Source organism: Sphaerodactylus townsendi, linkage group LG05, assembly GCF_021028975.2.
Source record: "Sphaerodactylus townsendi isolate TG3544 linkage group LG05, MPM_Stown_v2.3, whole genome shotgun sequence".
In the NCBI taxonomy this organism is placed as follows: Eukaryota; Metazoa; Chordata; class Lepidosauria; order Squamata; family Sphaerodactylidae; genus Sphaerodactylus; species Sphaerodactylus townsendi.
In genome coordinates this window covers 99,113,281-99,130,466 of record NC_059429.1, presented here as the reverse complement: position 1 = coordinate 99,130,466, position 17,186 = coordinate 99,113,281, and the positions used below count along the sequence as shown (strand labels likewise).

General features: G+C 42.3%; 1 protein-coding gene across 1 annotated transcript; it reads right to left on the bottom strand.

Moving 5' to 3' along the window:
• Nucleotides 1-1,638: 1,638 nt before the first annotated feature.
• LOC125433042 (tubulin alpha-8 chain) lies at nt 1,639-10,176 on the bottom strand. The gene is made up of 5 exons (XM_048497334.1): nt 10,025-10,176; nt 6,659-6,881; nt 4,772-4,920; nt 3,254-3,934; nt 1,639-2,150 (listed from the first exon to the last, which is right to left on the bottom strand). The coding sequence occupies exons 1-5, from the start codon at nt 10,025-10,027 to the stop codon at nt 1,857-1,859; spliced, it is 1,350 nt and encodes a 449-aa protein (XP_048353291.1). The 5' UTR covers nt 10,028-10,176; the 3' UTR covers nt 1,639-1,856.
• Between the last annotated feature and the right edge of the window lie 7,010 nt (nt 10,177-17,186).

The window sequence follows — 17,186 nt, the reverse complement described above, 5'->3', positions numbered from 1 at the left end:
ATATGAATTCATCCTGGGGCAATGCTGGTTTTGAGAGCATAGCCAATACAGGGCCAAACGCTACAAGCTACAGCCCAAGAGCCCTCTGGCTTCTACCAAAGGACAGGCAGAGGTTTAGATTACATGCAAAGAGGAGAGGCAGATGCTCAGCCACAGATCCATGAAGCTGGCTCAGATGTTCACAATTCCCCTCCCTCTTTTTGCAAAAGAATTTTCCTGGAAGCCTTGTATAGCCCGTAGGATGAAAGAAGAATAGAGTTGTTTGCTTTCCTCCTTCCAAATTCAGCTTCTTAAGCTCTGTAGAAAATCTGTATGCCAGTCTGGGATGCAAGACCTAGTTTTGGCCATTTATTTCGGCAGCCTGAATAAGAGTGAGTGACAGGACAACAAACAAGAGTCTTGTGGCAAAAAGACTTCTGATTGGTTACTGCCTAAGTTTTTGCGGACAGCCATCAAAGTTTGTACCATAAAAAATCTGTTAGCCTTTATGGTGCTACCATTTTTTTCACTAAAACATGCTAATATAGTTTCGAGCAAGACCTGAAGGCACTGAATATTGGATGGGAAGAGGCTGAAACACTCACCCAAGACTGGAAATGCTGGAGAGCTCATACTTAGCATGGGAGGATCTATTTATCTATACTAATATGGTTATCTACTAACCCATATTTATCACAGAAGACAGTTTTTTAAGGCTGACAGGAAATGATCAAAGGAAGGAAGCGCTAGAGGTTTCTGTTTTAGTAATACATACTAAAGCAATGGGGGGAAAATTGTTTGAAGTACCACAAATGAGGGAGGAGATGTGGGGTTTGCTTAGTTTTGAGCCTGAAAGCAGTCTGATTTTGGGGAAAAATGTAATGCAAACAGAAGCTACAGAACTTTGTTAAAACTATCACAAGTCATGCATGTATGCTGCAGTGCAGTCAGAACAACTGTTTAGGCCTTGCTACATATTTCACAAACAGAAGGATCAGTTAGGATATGTGAAAGACTAAAACCCTTAACCATGGAGAACCAAGTAGACAATACTGACTTTGGACCAATAATTTAGGCAACTTCATGGGTCCATTGTACCCTTGGTGGCATACTATTAATCCCCATCACAAACATATTCACGGGGAAGGTCAGAAACAGCAAAACCCATCCTCTTTTTCTATAGGCAGGAAAAACATGGTATGGATAGTCTACTGACCTTTAACATAGTTCTGTGAGATATACAAATGTACATCAGTTAACTATGAAAGTTTTACTAAATTAGACTAAACATAGAAGTTTTTCTTACCAATATTTTAGAATATCCTACTTTCTTAAAAGTAAGGAATAGCTGAACAAGTATAGTACCAGTTTAACAGAATCTCAACCACAAAGCCAAATGGGGCTTGCTTAGCCTTGCAGTTCTTCTAACAAGCCATCTCTATTAGAAATAGTGCACACAAATTATGCTGGAGCATTATTTCGTAGGGCATGGCAATTTGCACTGCAATCTGCAATTCATGGACAGATTGCCATCCATGGAGTTCAATCTTCCCCCTTCTGCTGTAGCCCAAAATGCCTCTAAAACTCCTCTGTCCTCCTGAAAAGTGCTTGCTGAAGAATAATTTAGGATGATTAGTAATGAGACTAGAGTACTCAGAGTTACTAATATGCATGAATAATTTTAATTAATATCCACCTAACTATTTTAGCAATTGCAAGATCATCAGGACAATTACTTGGTTATAAGCATTTATTCCAAACATTTTGGCATGGAATGCTAGATGTACAGTTTACATTTAAGAGACGTGCTTCTTTTTTACTTTATTACAGGCAAGGCAGGAAGCGGTAATAGCCGTACATTAGATTTTTCTTAATGTTTAGTATTCTTCGCCTTCATCCTCACCATCCAAAGAGTCAGTACCCACTTCTTCATAATCCTTCTCAAGTGCAGCCAGATCTTCCCGGGCCTCAGAAAATTCTCCTTCTTCCATTCCTTCTCCTACATACCAATGGACAAAAGCACGCTTGGCATACATCAAGTCAAACTTGTGGTCCAGGCGGGCCCAGGCTTCTGCAATGGCTGTAGTATTGCTCAGCATGCAGACTGCACGTTGGACTTTGGCCAAGTCTCCACCAGGAACTGCTGTTGGGGGCTGGTAATTAATTCCTACCTAAAAACCAATAAACATATATTTTAAGGATTTCCTACAACAGCAGCCAACAGTAAGCAGCTGTACTTGGAAAATGAGAACAGTAGACTAAAGTCAGATCACTCTGCAGTATGAAGCATTGCTCTTTCCATGTTATTTTAAACACAAATGGCTGCCTACAGTTCAACAAGGTGCATCTTCCCAGTCCAGTTTCTCCTGTGGGGACTTCAGATTAATTTCTTCTAACAGAGGTGGAATGTGTCTTAGCAAATTATCAGACAGCCATTAGAGCCTCTAGCATCTTTAATAGTTCACTCAAGGATTAGCAATATCATTTTATAACTTAAACATATTAAAAACTGCATTTAAACCTCTCCAAATATTGAGGATCATATGACAGTTGCACTTCAAATGAAGTTTTAAAGAGTTCTAATTTGGAACATGGATTTCAAAAATAGAATATACAACCACTAACAATATAGATTGGATCCTGCCAGTTTCTTCACTCATTCATTCAATTCCCCTTCTTACTATAGCTGATGTCCCTTGCGCTCTTTTTACATGCAGGTCCCTTGATCCCCAGAAATCTTTCTGAAGGTCAAAGGGGATTCCATTTCCTTTTTAACCAGCAGAAAAACTGTTTGGGTTCAACTTACTATCTCTATGCAACTTCTGCAACAGCAAAACTCCCATCAAAGACCACATCAGGTAGTAACGTACATGCCCTGAAATCATCTTAATCTGACTTAAATCTACCATTGTCAGTTGCAGATTACATACATAATATGTGCTTGTTAACCCCCTATCATCAAAGGCTATGTACGTGCAATGGAAACTGTGCAGACTCCTTAGACCGTGTTCTATTCTACTTTACGCCGTACCCAGAACCAAATATCTGTCAACCCCGCTGATCCTTCCTTCCCCTTTTTTCTTTTTAATGTATACAATTCATTTCATATTCTTATGCCAGTTTTTTCTTCCTTATTCAGCTGAATGAACCCTATGTACACAACACTGTATTATTATTATGCCAATAAAGGTTCCTTGGCTTGACGTGCTTGTTAAACAAGGTACACTTCTAGAAATGAGCAAAATCAATTTTGAATTTGATGAGTGGCACTTACCTTGAATCCAGTAGGACACCAATCAACAAACTGAATGGTGCGCTTGGTTTTGATAGCAGCAATAGCAGCATTGACATCCTTGGGAACAACATCTCCACGGTATAACATACAACAGGCCATGTACTTGCCATGACGTGGATCACACTTCACCATCTGATTGGATGGCTCAAAGCAAGCATTAGTAATCTCAGAGACAGAGAGTTGCTCATGGTAAGCTTTCTCTGCTGAAATAATGGGGGAATAAGTTACCAAGGGGAAGTGGATTCTAGGATAAGGCACCAGATTTGTCTGGAACTCTGTCAAGTCCACATTTAAGGCACCATCAAATCTGAGAGAGGCAGTGATTGAGGATACAATCTGACCAATTAGGCGGTTGAGATTGGTGTAGGTAGGGCGTTCAATGTCCAGGTTCCTACGACAAATATCATAGATAGCTTCATTGTCAACCATGAAGGCACAGTCAGAATGTTCGAGGGTTGTGTGGGTAGTAAGGATGGAATTATATGGCTCAACAACAGCAGTTGAAACTTGGGGAGCTGGGTATATGGCAAATTCTAATTTTGATTTCTTTCCATAGTCAACTGAGAGCCGTTCCATCAGCAGAGAAGTAAAGCCTGAGCCAGTGCCTCCTCCAAAGCTGTGGAAAATCAGGAATCCTTGCAAGCCAGTACATTGGTCAGCCTAAAAGAAGGGAAATATGCAAGTGAAAACAAGGTAATATAGCGCCTTGACTTTTGAACTCAATTCCTCCTTCCCTGTTGCTTATGCTTTCCAATGAGCAATGAGATACTTTAATATACATTTGGCCAACTGATCTATGATTCATTGGGGGTTCATCACTGAGCATGCATAAAAATAGTCAAGTTGGATCCTATAGTAGAAAACAGAAATTTTATTGGTGTTTACAGAATAGTGAGAAACTCATACACCAGTTAAGAAGAGACTTTTCTCCATCAGGTAGCTACTTCCATATTCTATGGTATTTTTTTTCATATTCTGCCATTTCTTTTGTTAATGAGCAGAAATACTAAATTGTAAAAAACCCACCTTTAATCATTTTTTTAAAAAATGGAAATGCAGACATAAGCTTATTCCACCTTTCCTTTGCAGAGGCCTCCTACATCAGCAGGAAGTATAGGATGCAGGTTGGGTGGAGATGTGTTTGCTCATACCTGTTGGCTAACTGAAACAAGCCTGTCACACGTGGGCTTCTCTCAGAGTTCTAATGATCAAGAAGCTTGAACTGTACATTTACAGTGGACAGAAACTGCTCAACTTTTGTTACTTCTTGACATGGTTTTGGCATGAAAACAACACTTGCTCCTCCAAGAAGCAAGTTATTCCCATGTTATAGTATCTTTGGGAATTGCTATCTACCACTCACACATGAAGCCCAAAGGACAGCAGCTTTTGGCCCTCATAGTAGCAGAGGTTTGCATCCCCAGAATATTTCAATTGTGTTAATTATAAATGCCAAAGTTTTTAATTTGTCTAAAATGTTTTAACAACAGTCCATACCAACTTCCTGACACGTTCCAGTACTAAGTCAATGATCTCCTTCCCAACAGTGTAATGACCTCTTGCATAATTATTAGCAGCATCTTCCTTTCCAGAAATCAGCTGTTCAGGGTGGAAAAGTTGTTTATATGTCCCATTCCGCACTTCATCTGTAATACAAAGTTTAGGCATCTTAACGTAGAAAATAATGACCCGGTGCTGATTCCCAAACTGCTTTCCCAACATCTACTCAATGTGGTCAGCTTCTCCTAACATACAGGGATGAGCTCAATTGTTCATTTGTGGTATGGCCGCCAATTAAATTCAAGCTCACTGGGTGTTTACACAGTAGTCTACAATAATTTTTATCTGCATTACCATTCCTTCTGCTGAATAGTTGATGAGCACTATTGGCTAGTTACCAGACAGAGCTATATGATCCCATTTGCTTAGTAGCCCAAGAAATCGTACACGCAACATTCAGTGGTACATGACACTCCCCAGTGAGGGATATGCTCCTGCAGTCTGAACTCCATGCATTTACAGCACATTGTTAGACTACAGATCTCAGTGGTTATTAGCTGCATGGGCAGTCAACTGTCCAAGGCAGTGGTTCTCAACCTAGGGGTCGGGACCCCTTTGGGGGTCGAATGACCCTTTCACAGGGTCGCCTAAGACTCTTTGCATCAGTGTTCTCCATCTGTAAAATGGATAAATGTTAGGGTTGGGGGTCACCGCAAAATGAGGAACTGTATTAAAGGGTTGCAGCATTAGGAGGGTTGAGAACCACTGGTCCAAGGCAATCAGGTTAATAAGATCGCATAACACTACATCAGGTCCTTACATTTCTTAGGCTTAGGTCATAAATGCAGTGAGCTGGCCTATTCTACTTCACACTGCAGAATTACCTTTTGCACCCATGCAAGCAGGAAACTAGCACAGCATGCGAAGATAAGGAGTACAAGCTTTTCACGATGGGCCAATACAACCTACAGTCTGTATTAGTGCCTTAGACCTACAATTCAAAGTACTGCCTCAGACCTCTAGCAACTTATTCTCTTGCAGGTCTGAATCAGGTCTTAGCAATTACAAAAGCAGGGTAGTAATCTCATCACATGGCTGGAGCTACAGGCAACTGGTCCTCTGTGCCACAAGTCTGAACCGACACCATGACATCATATGTGGTTATTGAAAGAACTCTTAAATGGGTCACGTCCATGGCAGTTCACATTCAAGTATTTCCTGACAAGAGCATGAGTTTCTAGCCAGGTTTAACTGAAACCTTGTAGATAAATACTTTATTGAATCAATAGATAAAATGTGTTTTTAAAAAACAAACTTTCCAGTTGTGTGTTTTACATAATTTTATTTTGAATATTTAAGTGATATGTAACACAAACTACAACATAACAACTACAAAACAGGCCTATTGTGATAGGAAACAAAAAAAATCAAATGTATCTGTGGAACTCAAAACATGTTAGCTATCCTTCAGGAATGTTTGTGCAGCTTTGCACCTGATATGTAGTTTCAAGATAAAACCAAGTACAAAGTTACCACCATAAGCCCAAGCAACTTTGAACATTCTTCTAGCCACACATATAACTATTTCTGCTGTTGAACCTCAGACAAGATACTTGCAATCAAATCTTTCCAGTACTAAATACTGCAAATGTTCAAAAACTACATCTTCCCCGGAGCAATTCTGATTTTTTAAAAACAGGGCAAAGAAATGCTATTGAACATCTCAACTGTCACAGTGTATCCAATCCTATATGGACACAGAACAAGTTAACAGTACATCTGGAAACAAATTCCTACTTTTACAGGAATGGGAATCTTCAGATATACAACTCCCCCCCCCCCACCTTCTCTTGTATCCATTGCAGCCCCCCAGGCTGAATGTACCTATTACCGCTGGTTCCAGATCCACAAACACAGCACGAGGGACGTGCTTTCCTGCACCCGTCTCGCTGAAAAAGGTGTTGAATGAGTCATCGCCACCACCGATTGTTTTGTCACTTGGCATTGTGCCGTTGGGCTGAATGCCATGCTCCAAGCAGTAGAGTTCCCAGCATGCATTGCCAATCTGCACTCCAGCTTGGCCAACATGGATTGAGATGCACTCACGCTAGAAAGAGAAAAACAAAGGGAGGGGGGAAGTTAGTAAGATTGCCTCTTTCGTCATCATATTGAAACGAAACCTGTTACGTTTTATGAGGAACAAAGCAGTGGGCAATTCATTTTGAACTGAACACCAGCTGCTATTGTTGAAGCATTAACCACTTTTTTGGTGGGTTACCAACAAGTAATTTAAGGGTTTTAGCACTCATCATTACCAACTTAGCTACAACTATAGTATTGCTGGCAGCAACACTCACCATTTACCAAACAGTAAAATATAAGCTGAACCTCAAGACAATGCAATAAATTCAGTTGCTCAGAAACTGAGTGCTTACTGGTTTAAAATGTTCTATATACTTTTGACTCCACTCTTGTGGAGTGAAAATAGAAAACAAGAAAGTGGATTAAGGAAGTAGGAAAGAAGAATCTTACAGTGCAATCCAAAGCAGTTACAGCCTTCTATGTCCCCTGAAGTCAGCGATCTTAAAGGGAGACACCACCACTAAGGATGGCAATGCTAGCCATCTGGTCTGGTCATCCAAGAGTGTTATCCAACTAGAATACCAGACAGCCACATTTTGCCAGAACAGTTCAAGACATAAGCATACAAAGATGGGCTCCCTGAGTTCGCTCATCCTTTGTCACTTCTCAGTGAAATTTAGATATCCCTCCTTAGATACATGGATAATACTTAAGACTATGTTATTGCAAGGAATGGAAAGTCAGTATCTTACAGGAAATACCCCACACATCGATGCATGGAAGGGGCAAAAAATGCCACTTTCCTCAAGGAAATGATTTTTCTTAGGTTAGGGTAATTATCATATAGACAAGTCAGACTGAGGCTGATGTGTCTTCCTTCCTCATGAGTATCATAAAACTTGGTCTATTTTCCTTGTGCTGGTACAAACAGAATGAGGATTTGTGAATAAGAAGAAACATTTTCCAAATTCTAGATGCAGGTTATTGTTGTTGAAAATTTTATACACAGTTCAGATTTTGTCTCCTGATTTGTATGTCCTGGCTCTAACTTAATTTATTATTATTATTTGCCTCTAATGCATTCCTGCTCAAATAACTTACTGAAAGTACCTGGAACTGGACCCATTAACTCAACACACAAGCTGCTGCCTTCATGAGAATGTAATTCACCAGTATTACTTGACCTATCTAGACAGCTAACTTTGGAGGCACCCAAGGAATGGTGGCTTACACATGACCCTTGAACCATCCAGTCACAGAGTTCACATCGAGTGTAGGAAACTTAATCCATAGGTTTAAACTGGTTCGAAAGCAGGATACGCAGGACTGTACATAGCACCAAAGAAATGGGGACTAAATATCTCTCTTTTAAAATCCAACCACTGAGATCACAGGAAGATCTCTGAAGAATAGAGACGGTACAGAGAAAAGTCTCAAAAGACACTGGTAACTTCTAGCAACAAGGTTTCTTTTGCTCTGGCTTGTCATGAAGCAGTCATTTCTACTCCCTGTCATACTACTCCCTGCTGTCTGTAAATGAAACACATAATTTTAATTGCATCAACTGAATCTACACAGTTTGAACAGCCTTCATTATTTTTGCTTTTATGGCACGATATTTGGAATATACAAATCATTCCTTACTATGCAGTTATTCATTCTAAGGCAATGGTTTAAGAATGGAACTCAATCCAATAATGCTGCTAGTTTTTTTAAGCACCCTAAAAGGCAGAGTCTGGTGTTTAGCTACGAAGTTATGACTGCTTCAAAGCATGATTTCTCCTGCATTTTGTCCTTTACAGAAATTCAGCATAAAGTTTTGCATGGAGAACTCACCGTTGTTAAAAACAGAACTAGAATTCAACAAGGAAGACCTAAAGCCATTTAGGGGTTAAAAAGCTGAACTGCAAAAATTCCCACCAAACCCTTGTTCTCAGCAGCCAGTCTGCTGCTAACAAGATAGGACAATTAGAATTAACGGGTAATTACTTAAGCAATGCGAACTTTGTGTCAAGATGTTTTTTTAAAGAACCATTTTATGAGGTTTGTCATAGGATGTTGAAACATTAGAGGACGAGGAAAAAAAACATAGAGGGGCAGCCATCTTCTTTAGTAACTTCCCACCATTTTGCAGCACTGCTTCTTAAACTTGTGCATGGGGGCAAGAAGAAATGCATCAGAACAACCTCACCAATCTAAGGAAACTAGCCAGATCCAAACACAGCAAAGCCTTGAGGGCCCTTCAAAAGAATCAGAAGCAACTAAGAGTATCGAGTCAAACTCATTTCTCACTCCTGCCCCCCAGTCTAGACAAAGAAAAGGCTTGGGTTTCCCTCCCCGCCCCAAGACACTAATTCAAAGTCACCCCAGAAAGTGACTCACGCCCGAGACATTTTAAAGTTCAAAGTCTTTGTCCTTGGGTTCCAGGGTCTCATTTTCATGTTCTCGAGCAACTCTACTTAAAGGAGGTCCAGCTTCACAAGTCTCGCTAAGAAGGCTTCCCTTCCGGAATGTCGGTAGGCAACGTTTTTAAGACACGATCGCAAGGAAGGCAAGGACAACCTGAGCCTCCGCCAAACGCCATGCGGAAACTGAGTGGGGGAGGGTGGGGGAGAGAAGAGGTCTACTAGAAACGGTTTCCTCTCCCACGCAAGGACTTTGGATTCTGACCCCTTGGATCCACAGCAACACAAATCGGACCTAGGAGCAAATCTTGGGTAATAAACACGGGGAAGTAAAAACCCTCCTCCATTTGACTTCTTTATCTTTTAAAAAAACCCTGCAGTGTTGGATAATCCAAGAAGACACTTATTCAACAAAGGAATCCCTGAAAGCCATTAAAGGTTGCTCGGTTATCTCGGCTACAGGCTCCTGATGTATATGTGGTTAGGGGTCAGTCCCGTCCACTCAGTTTCCAGCGCGCCCTCGGAACGGCAGGTCCTAAACGGACACCCACTCCCCACCCCCTTGACTTGCACCCTTTTCTCGCTCCCCGAGATAGAGACGTCTCCCCCACCGAACTTTCCACGCATATGCGAGCATTGCCAGCGCAGGACAAAAAGCGGAAGATCCACCCTACGAGCAAAGTTAACTTCGCATTACACACGCCAGAAAGGCGCACAGAGCCTGAGCAAAGCGTCCGTCCGGAAGAAGACAATTGACCCTCACCATGTTTGCGGCAGGTTGCAAGTCCGGGGAGTGGCTGGTGTTCTGGCGACAGCAGACGCGCTACGGGTCTGAGCAGCACCGCGAAAACAGCTGCTGCGCCCTGCAGACAGCCCTTATATAGGCAGCCCGACCCAACGCTCCGCTTCTTGGTGCGCATTGGACAGCCCTACGGTCTCCTCGCACCTCCCCTTTAGCCCTATTGAATCCGACGCGAAAAGGAGGGACTCTGCCTCTATCGTCATTGGGCTGCAAATACGAATTTGGACATCCGCGGCCATCCATTGGGTAGTTTGTAACGGGGCAAAAAACGAAGCCTGCTTTCCCGCCAAACTGAAGGCAGCGGAATAAATTCGTTCCAACCCCACCCCAGGTTTCCCCGGCAGACTTAAAACCACTCTTTGAGGAATCTTGATCCTCGGGGGAATTTGGTTTATTGCCACATTCCAAGTTAATATGCCTTCTTTTATCTGGAATCCTGAAGTGAGGGTGAATTGCGCAAGAGGAGACTTTGCACTTTTGTCCGAATTTACTTTATCCGCCCCCCAACCCCGCTTTGTAGTTCGCTTCCTCCCCACCAAAAACCTGATCCCTCCGCCAGAACTATTGAATGATGGTAGGGTACAGAGTAGATTGTGGAAAAGAACCCCGTGGCAAGTTAAAAGCCTAACAGGTTTGTAGTGGCATCAGTTTTTGAGGCCTAGAGCCCACTCCATCAGACGGCTAAAAGATTCTTGCTACATTTTGCTGCAACAAACCGACATGGCTACTAGAATGCTTTGTTTGTGGGCCACATCTTATTAATAATTAATAAGTCCTTACTTATTAATTGCAAACCCTTTTATTCCCCTCGAGAGATAAATTCAGTTCTGTTCTTTTTGGTTTACGTTCATCCACAAGCGTCTGTAAAAAAGGCATTAAGAACTCTAGCCGATCAGATTATGGAGGCTGAAGCCAAATACCCTGATTCACTGCTTATTATTTTGGGAGATTTAAACAAAGCAAACTTAAGGGAAGACCTACCAAAATACTTTCAGCATGTCAACTGTCCCACCAGAGGCAAGCGAACTATCTTAGACCACTTGCTATACAACGCACTGAAAGATGCTTATCGGTCTTTACCACGAGCAGCTAGTAGGCCATTCTGATCATTGCATGATTCACCTTGTACCTGCCCTGGAACAAACAAAGATTTAAAGCCACACAAAACCAATAACTAAATCGAGTGAGGAACTTGGACTGAAGAGGCAAGAAGTTAAAGCTGCAGGCTTGCTTCCTTTGACTGTACTGGAGACTGGAATATTTTTAAAGACACCTCTGCAGATTTGGATGAACTCCCACAGATGCACTGTAACATCATATGTCAGCTTCTGTGAAGATTCTTTAATATACCTCAATCCAAGGAACTTGCATTATATATAGGGTAACAACAACAAACCTTTGGTTCGCACAGCTAAACTTCTAAGCAGTTACGTACGTTCCAAAAGAAGAGGCCCTACCAGAAGAGGGTGATAGAATGCTGTATGAAATCAGGCCAGAAATGTATTCCAACAAAGGAGATCAAGGAGCATAAAAAGAAACTACTCTGAAAAGCTAAAAAATCAGTTTTCACGAAACGAACCAGCGGACATGTGGAAAACTCTCCAAAATATGACCGGGTTACCGAGCAAACCACCTTCCCAGAAGCTGAAGGAAATCAAGCAATTGTGCAGATCGACCTGAATGTGTTCTTAACTGGCAAGGTTTGAAAACAATCTACAGTCACCTTTCTCCCCACAACCCTCTATCTCAGACGCACTAACAATAGCCAGAACTTCCCTGCACAACTGGAACCCATTTCTATTGGGTTTACAACCCCTGGTGATCTCTCAGAAAGGAAGTGCAAATCTATTTCACAGACTAGAAGCCTGGAAAAGCACACAGGAGCTCCAGACAAGATAACACCTTCTTGCTTAAAAGTCTGTGCTGGGTCTAATCTGGCCCCCGTTTTCACCCAAATCTTCAACAACAAATCCCACTAGAGATGTGCTATGTTCCTTCCTGCTTCAAACACTCCACTATCGTCCCAGTGCCGAAGAAGCCTTCCATCAAAGGAGACTACAGAGCGACTACAGACCAAAGCTAGTTGCTCTCTAACATCTGTAGTTATGAAAACTTTTGAAAGGCTAGTGGATGTACCATTTAGAAAACCATCCACAGCGGATCTTAACTGTTGGACCCCTTTGCAATTTGCATACTGGGCAAACAAGATTCAGACAGATCGATGCTGTTAATATGGCTTTGCACTATATCCACTGCAGCATCTTGAATCGCCAAAGTCCTATGCCAGGGTCCTCTCAGTTGACTTTAGTTCAGCATTGAAAATACTCATCAAGACCCGGACATTCTTCTAACCAAAATCTAAATCAGCTAGCAATTTACCCACTTTTGAGCATATTTGTAAAGTGGATCCACAAGCTTCCTAACGAGATAGGAAACAGCAGGTGAAGCTAGGAAACATTACATCAGACACCTGTAAAAGATGAGCACAGGGGCCCCCCAAGGCCTGTGTACTTTCCACCACTTCTCTTCTCTCTGTATACTCAATGAAGCTGCATCTCAAAGCGCATCCATCTGTTAAAATACTGAAATTTGCAGATTATAACAACAGTGATTGGTCTCATTCGAGACAACGATGAAAGAGCCCAAGCATACAAGGACGGAGAGGTTGAACCATAACCCAGCTCCTCGTTGGGTGCCACTGGAACAATCTAGAACTAGAACACACTTAAAACTCGTGAGAAGTAATGGTGGTAGATTTCAGGAGAAAAACCCTCCCCATCCCTACACTCCTCTCACAATACTAGACATAACACAAGTATCAATAGTAGAGAGACCTTTAGAATTTCTAGGCTCCATCATATCTCATGACCTAAAATGGTCACCTAATATCAAAATGTCATCAAAAGAAAGCACAACAGTAAGAATGCGTTCTTTCTTACCAACTCAGGAAGCTCAAACTGCCCAAGGAGCTGCTGATACGGTTCTACAGAGGAATCCTCATTGGAGTCTGTCAGTCCTGCACCTCTATAACCTGTATGGTTTGGTTCTGCAACCCAACAAGATCGACACAGACTTCAGGAGAATAATCAGAACTGCAGAAAAAACAATTGCTGCTAACCTTGCCTTCCATTGAGGACCTGTATACCGTAATCGGGTCAAAAAAAGGGCTGTGAAAATATTCTAATGACCCCTCGCGATCCCCTGGACATAAACTGTTTCAACTCTTACCTTCTAAACGTTAAAGCTACAGAGCACTGCACAACCAAGACAACTAGACATAAGAACAGTTTTTTCCCGAGATGCCATCATCTCTGTTAAACAAATAATTCCCTCGATAATGTTAAACTATTTATTATATACTTATTATATAATTACTGCACTACTTTTTTCATCATTCCTATTACCCATCTCCTCCCACTTATGACTGTATGACTATAGCCTGTGCTGACATTTTATTTTATTTTATTTTATGATTTTACATTTTATGTTTTTATTACTATTGATTGTTTCCTGATTGCTTACTAGACCTATATGACAATCATTAAGTGCTGTACCTTATGATTCTTGACAAATGTATTTTTCTTTTATGTACACTGAGAGCATATGCACCGGAGACAAATTCCTTGTGTGTCCAATCACACTTGGCCAATAAAGATTCTATTCTATTCTATTCACATCTGTCACTGTTTCCGGCTTTGTTTAGCAGTGAGGACATTTCCTTTTTTCTTCTTTAGGCAGCCTTGCCTAAGAAATTGTTGCTAAACTTGGCTGCATGTTTTTTTTTCTGCAAACAAAACCTGCATTGGTCACAAGCGCAGAGGCTTTTATTTCATGAGAGAAAAGTTGGAAAGTCTGAAAAGTGGAGAAAAGGCCCATAAGTGTTAAGAAGTTTCTATGAACTGGTTATTTCTGACATGTTTGAACACCCTCAGAGGAAACCATTTAACATTAATCATAACAGTTTGATTGCCAGCCTCCTGGAGATCCTCCACTATTACAAAGTGTTCTCCAGGCAGCAGAGATCAGTTCCCCTGGATAAAAAGGCTCCTCCACAATGGTGAATAGTTTGGTCTCCATCCCGTGACCAGCTTGGAAACTCAACTGGTAGAAATCCAACACCTTTGCATCATCCAGGAAAATCTGTAGCTGTTTTGCAGCCGTTCTCTCAATTACCTTACCCAGGAAGGATACATTCGAAACTGGGCTTCAATTGGCCAGATCCAAAGGATCTAAAGGTCTTTTTAAGAGTGGGTGGATTATTGCCTCTTTTAACTGCCCTGGAAATACTCCTTGCTCAAGGGAAAAGTTGATACATTTCAACTGGGGGTCCTGTAGCACTTCCTGACTGCCTTCCACCAGCCAGGAGGGGGAAAAGGTCGGAGGCAGAGCTAGGGGAAGCTGCACCAGGGGTGCGCGCGCACCCTGTGCCCCTGCCGCAGTATTGCCTGCCCCCGCCCCAGAATGTCCTGCCACACCAACACGATAGCCTGGCCACGCCTCTGCCACTGCTCCACCCGGGGCGTCGCACCCCACCCCCATCCCATGGACGCTACGCCACTGGCACAGGTTCAAGAGACAAGCAGTGGATCAAGTAGCAGCCAGAATCCTGTCAATATCAGTGTGGTCACACAGTCTGAACTGGTCTAAACAAGAACCAGAAGACAGACAAGGGGCCTCTAGTTCATTTACTGTATTAAATGTGGCAGGAAGGTCACGGCGGATGAGATTTTATGTGCAAAAAAGCTCGCAAAAACCTCACACCAACAAGACAGCTAGTCTCCTCTGAGTCCCAGTGAGGGCCTAAACACTCTATACCAGTGACTGGGAAGACAGAGGTCGCTCAAAAGGGGATGGAATCCCAGATGAGTATTGCCAGATCACCACTCCCGGCCCTGTGTCCGGGGTTGGTGGAACTTCATGAAGCCGGGGAGGGGGGTGAGTTAATTGAGGGTAACAGAGTCCCCTTCCTCACCCAGGTCTCTGTGACACATGCCAGGTCCATGGAAATAATGAATTGTTGAAATAATGAATTTTGCTAGATATGGACCATGTGAGACAGTTGGCAAGAGAAACATAGGAGTGTTCACTTCTTTGGGAGTTGTCTATAATTGCAATGCGTAACTTAGTTGTTAACCAGTCAAACAGGCCTGGCAAGATAGGTTAGGAATTACTTCACATCGCTGAGTGAGAAAAGTAAGGTTGGGGAGCGATAGTGAAAATGTCAGGGGCAGAGTACGGGTGTTAACACTTTTTGCTATTGCTCCCTGGTCCAACTTACATTATAAAAGAATCTGCTGCATAATTTCTGGTTTCAGGGACATCAGCAGAGCAACGAATAAAGTTGCAAGCCAGACAGGAAAATGTCCTGTCCCTTTAATCACCTGATTAAACACCTGAAGCTTTTTGTGGCATGAAGTTAAATAGCATCACCTGTTAATTGTTTGCAGATCAACAGATACTACAAAGTGCCAGATAGAGGGACTAATTTTAAAGTATGCCACCCTAGTGACAACCCTGCTATTTTCTAGGATTACTTAAGAAAGTTGCATAATATACACTGTCCCAGTCAGTAATTAACTGATATAAGCAGCTTGCTAGTACCTTAATATGTACATTTTAACCTTGTTTTGGCTCTCTCTTAGCAGTCGTCTTTGTTGATCATTTTGCATGTGTACTAAGTGGTCTAACAGACCTGGTTGTCAGAGGATATTACCTTAACAACATAGGAACTAAAAGTCACTATGACTGAATTAAAGCAAAACAATAACCACTAAACTTGCAGTACTGTATAGTAACTGAGCTTTTCCTCATGATTTACATTTACATCAGCCAATCAGAAGTTAAAAATGCATTTTAAAATATTCTAGCAATTCACAAAGTGGCTAGAGAAGAGATTAGAGATGTACAGATCACACTGACATAGAAAAACCAATTCAGAACATGAGTATAAATAACTTTCCAACTCTATATTAGAATTAAGAATGAACTGAAATCGCTAAGCTTCTCACCTCAGCCTTTGCAAAAAGGAAGAAGACTAATTGAAATCCAGATTGAAAAATTGCTGCTTCGTAGTATACTGACACCTTAAAAGGGTGTGCTGGCAAGTGAAAAATGCTTCTACAGAGTCACCAGCTTCTCACCATCTAAAGTATGATGTTCCTCTGAGCATGCAAATAATGCTTTAAGTTCAGCAGAAGTAACTATTGACAGTGATATTGTTCTTTTTTTCTTGAGGTTAATGTTAATGTTGGCAGGTTAATGTTGGCAGATGATCAACTATTTACACAAAACTTTAACAACAAAAGCTAGTTTCCACTGGCTTAAGCTGCCAAGGTGGCAGACCTGGCGAAGCTGAGAGAGGCAGAGAGGGCAACAAAAGAGGCTTTCAGGGACCTAGCAGCCGGGTCCCACTCCCAAGGTGACATCTCTTCAGATGTCATGGAGAATGTCATGGAGAATGAGAGTCTGGGTGACGGAGGGTGCCAGTCTGAGGTGGTGGAAGATGCTCCCTTAGATGGGACCCCTTCCTTAGCTGGTGGTCAGATATCCTCTCGCACTGAGGATACCCCTCGGGGAGGTGGGGGGCTCCTTGTAGTGGGTGATTCGATCATTAGGAATATAGAGAGTTGGGTTTGTGAGAGGCGTGATGACCGCATGGTGACTTGCCTGCCTGGTCTGCAGGAAGGAGTTCACCGGATATCACTAGCTTCGTCCTAGATGGAGGCTGTTAGACAGTGCTGGGGTGGAGTCAGCAGTTGTGGTCCACATTGGTACCAGTGACATTGGGAAATGTAGCCGGGAGGTTCTGGAAGCTAAATTTAGGCTGCTAGGAAAAAGGTTAAAATCCAGGACCCCCAAGGTGGCATTCTCCCAAATGCTGCACCTGTTCCCGACGCCAAGAAGGGCGAGAGCCCCAGGCAAGACAGCCGGAGATACAGGGACTCAATGCGTGTGGATGAGAGAAGGTGGAGTGTAAGGCAGAGGGTTTCAGCTTTGTCAGGAACTGGGGAACCTTTTGGGACAAGGCAGGCCTGTACAAAAGGGGCGGGCTTCATCTTAACCAAAGAGGGAAACCAGGCTGCTGGCTCTCAAAAGCGTTAAAAAGGTGGCAAGAACAGCTTTT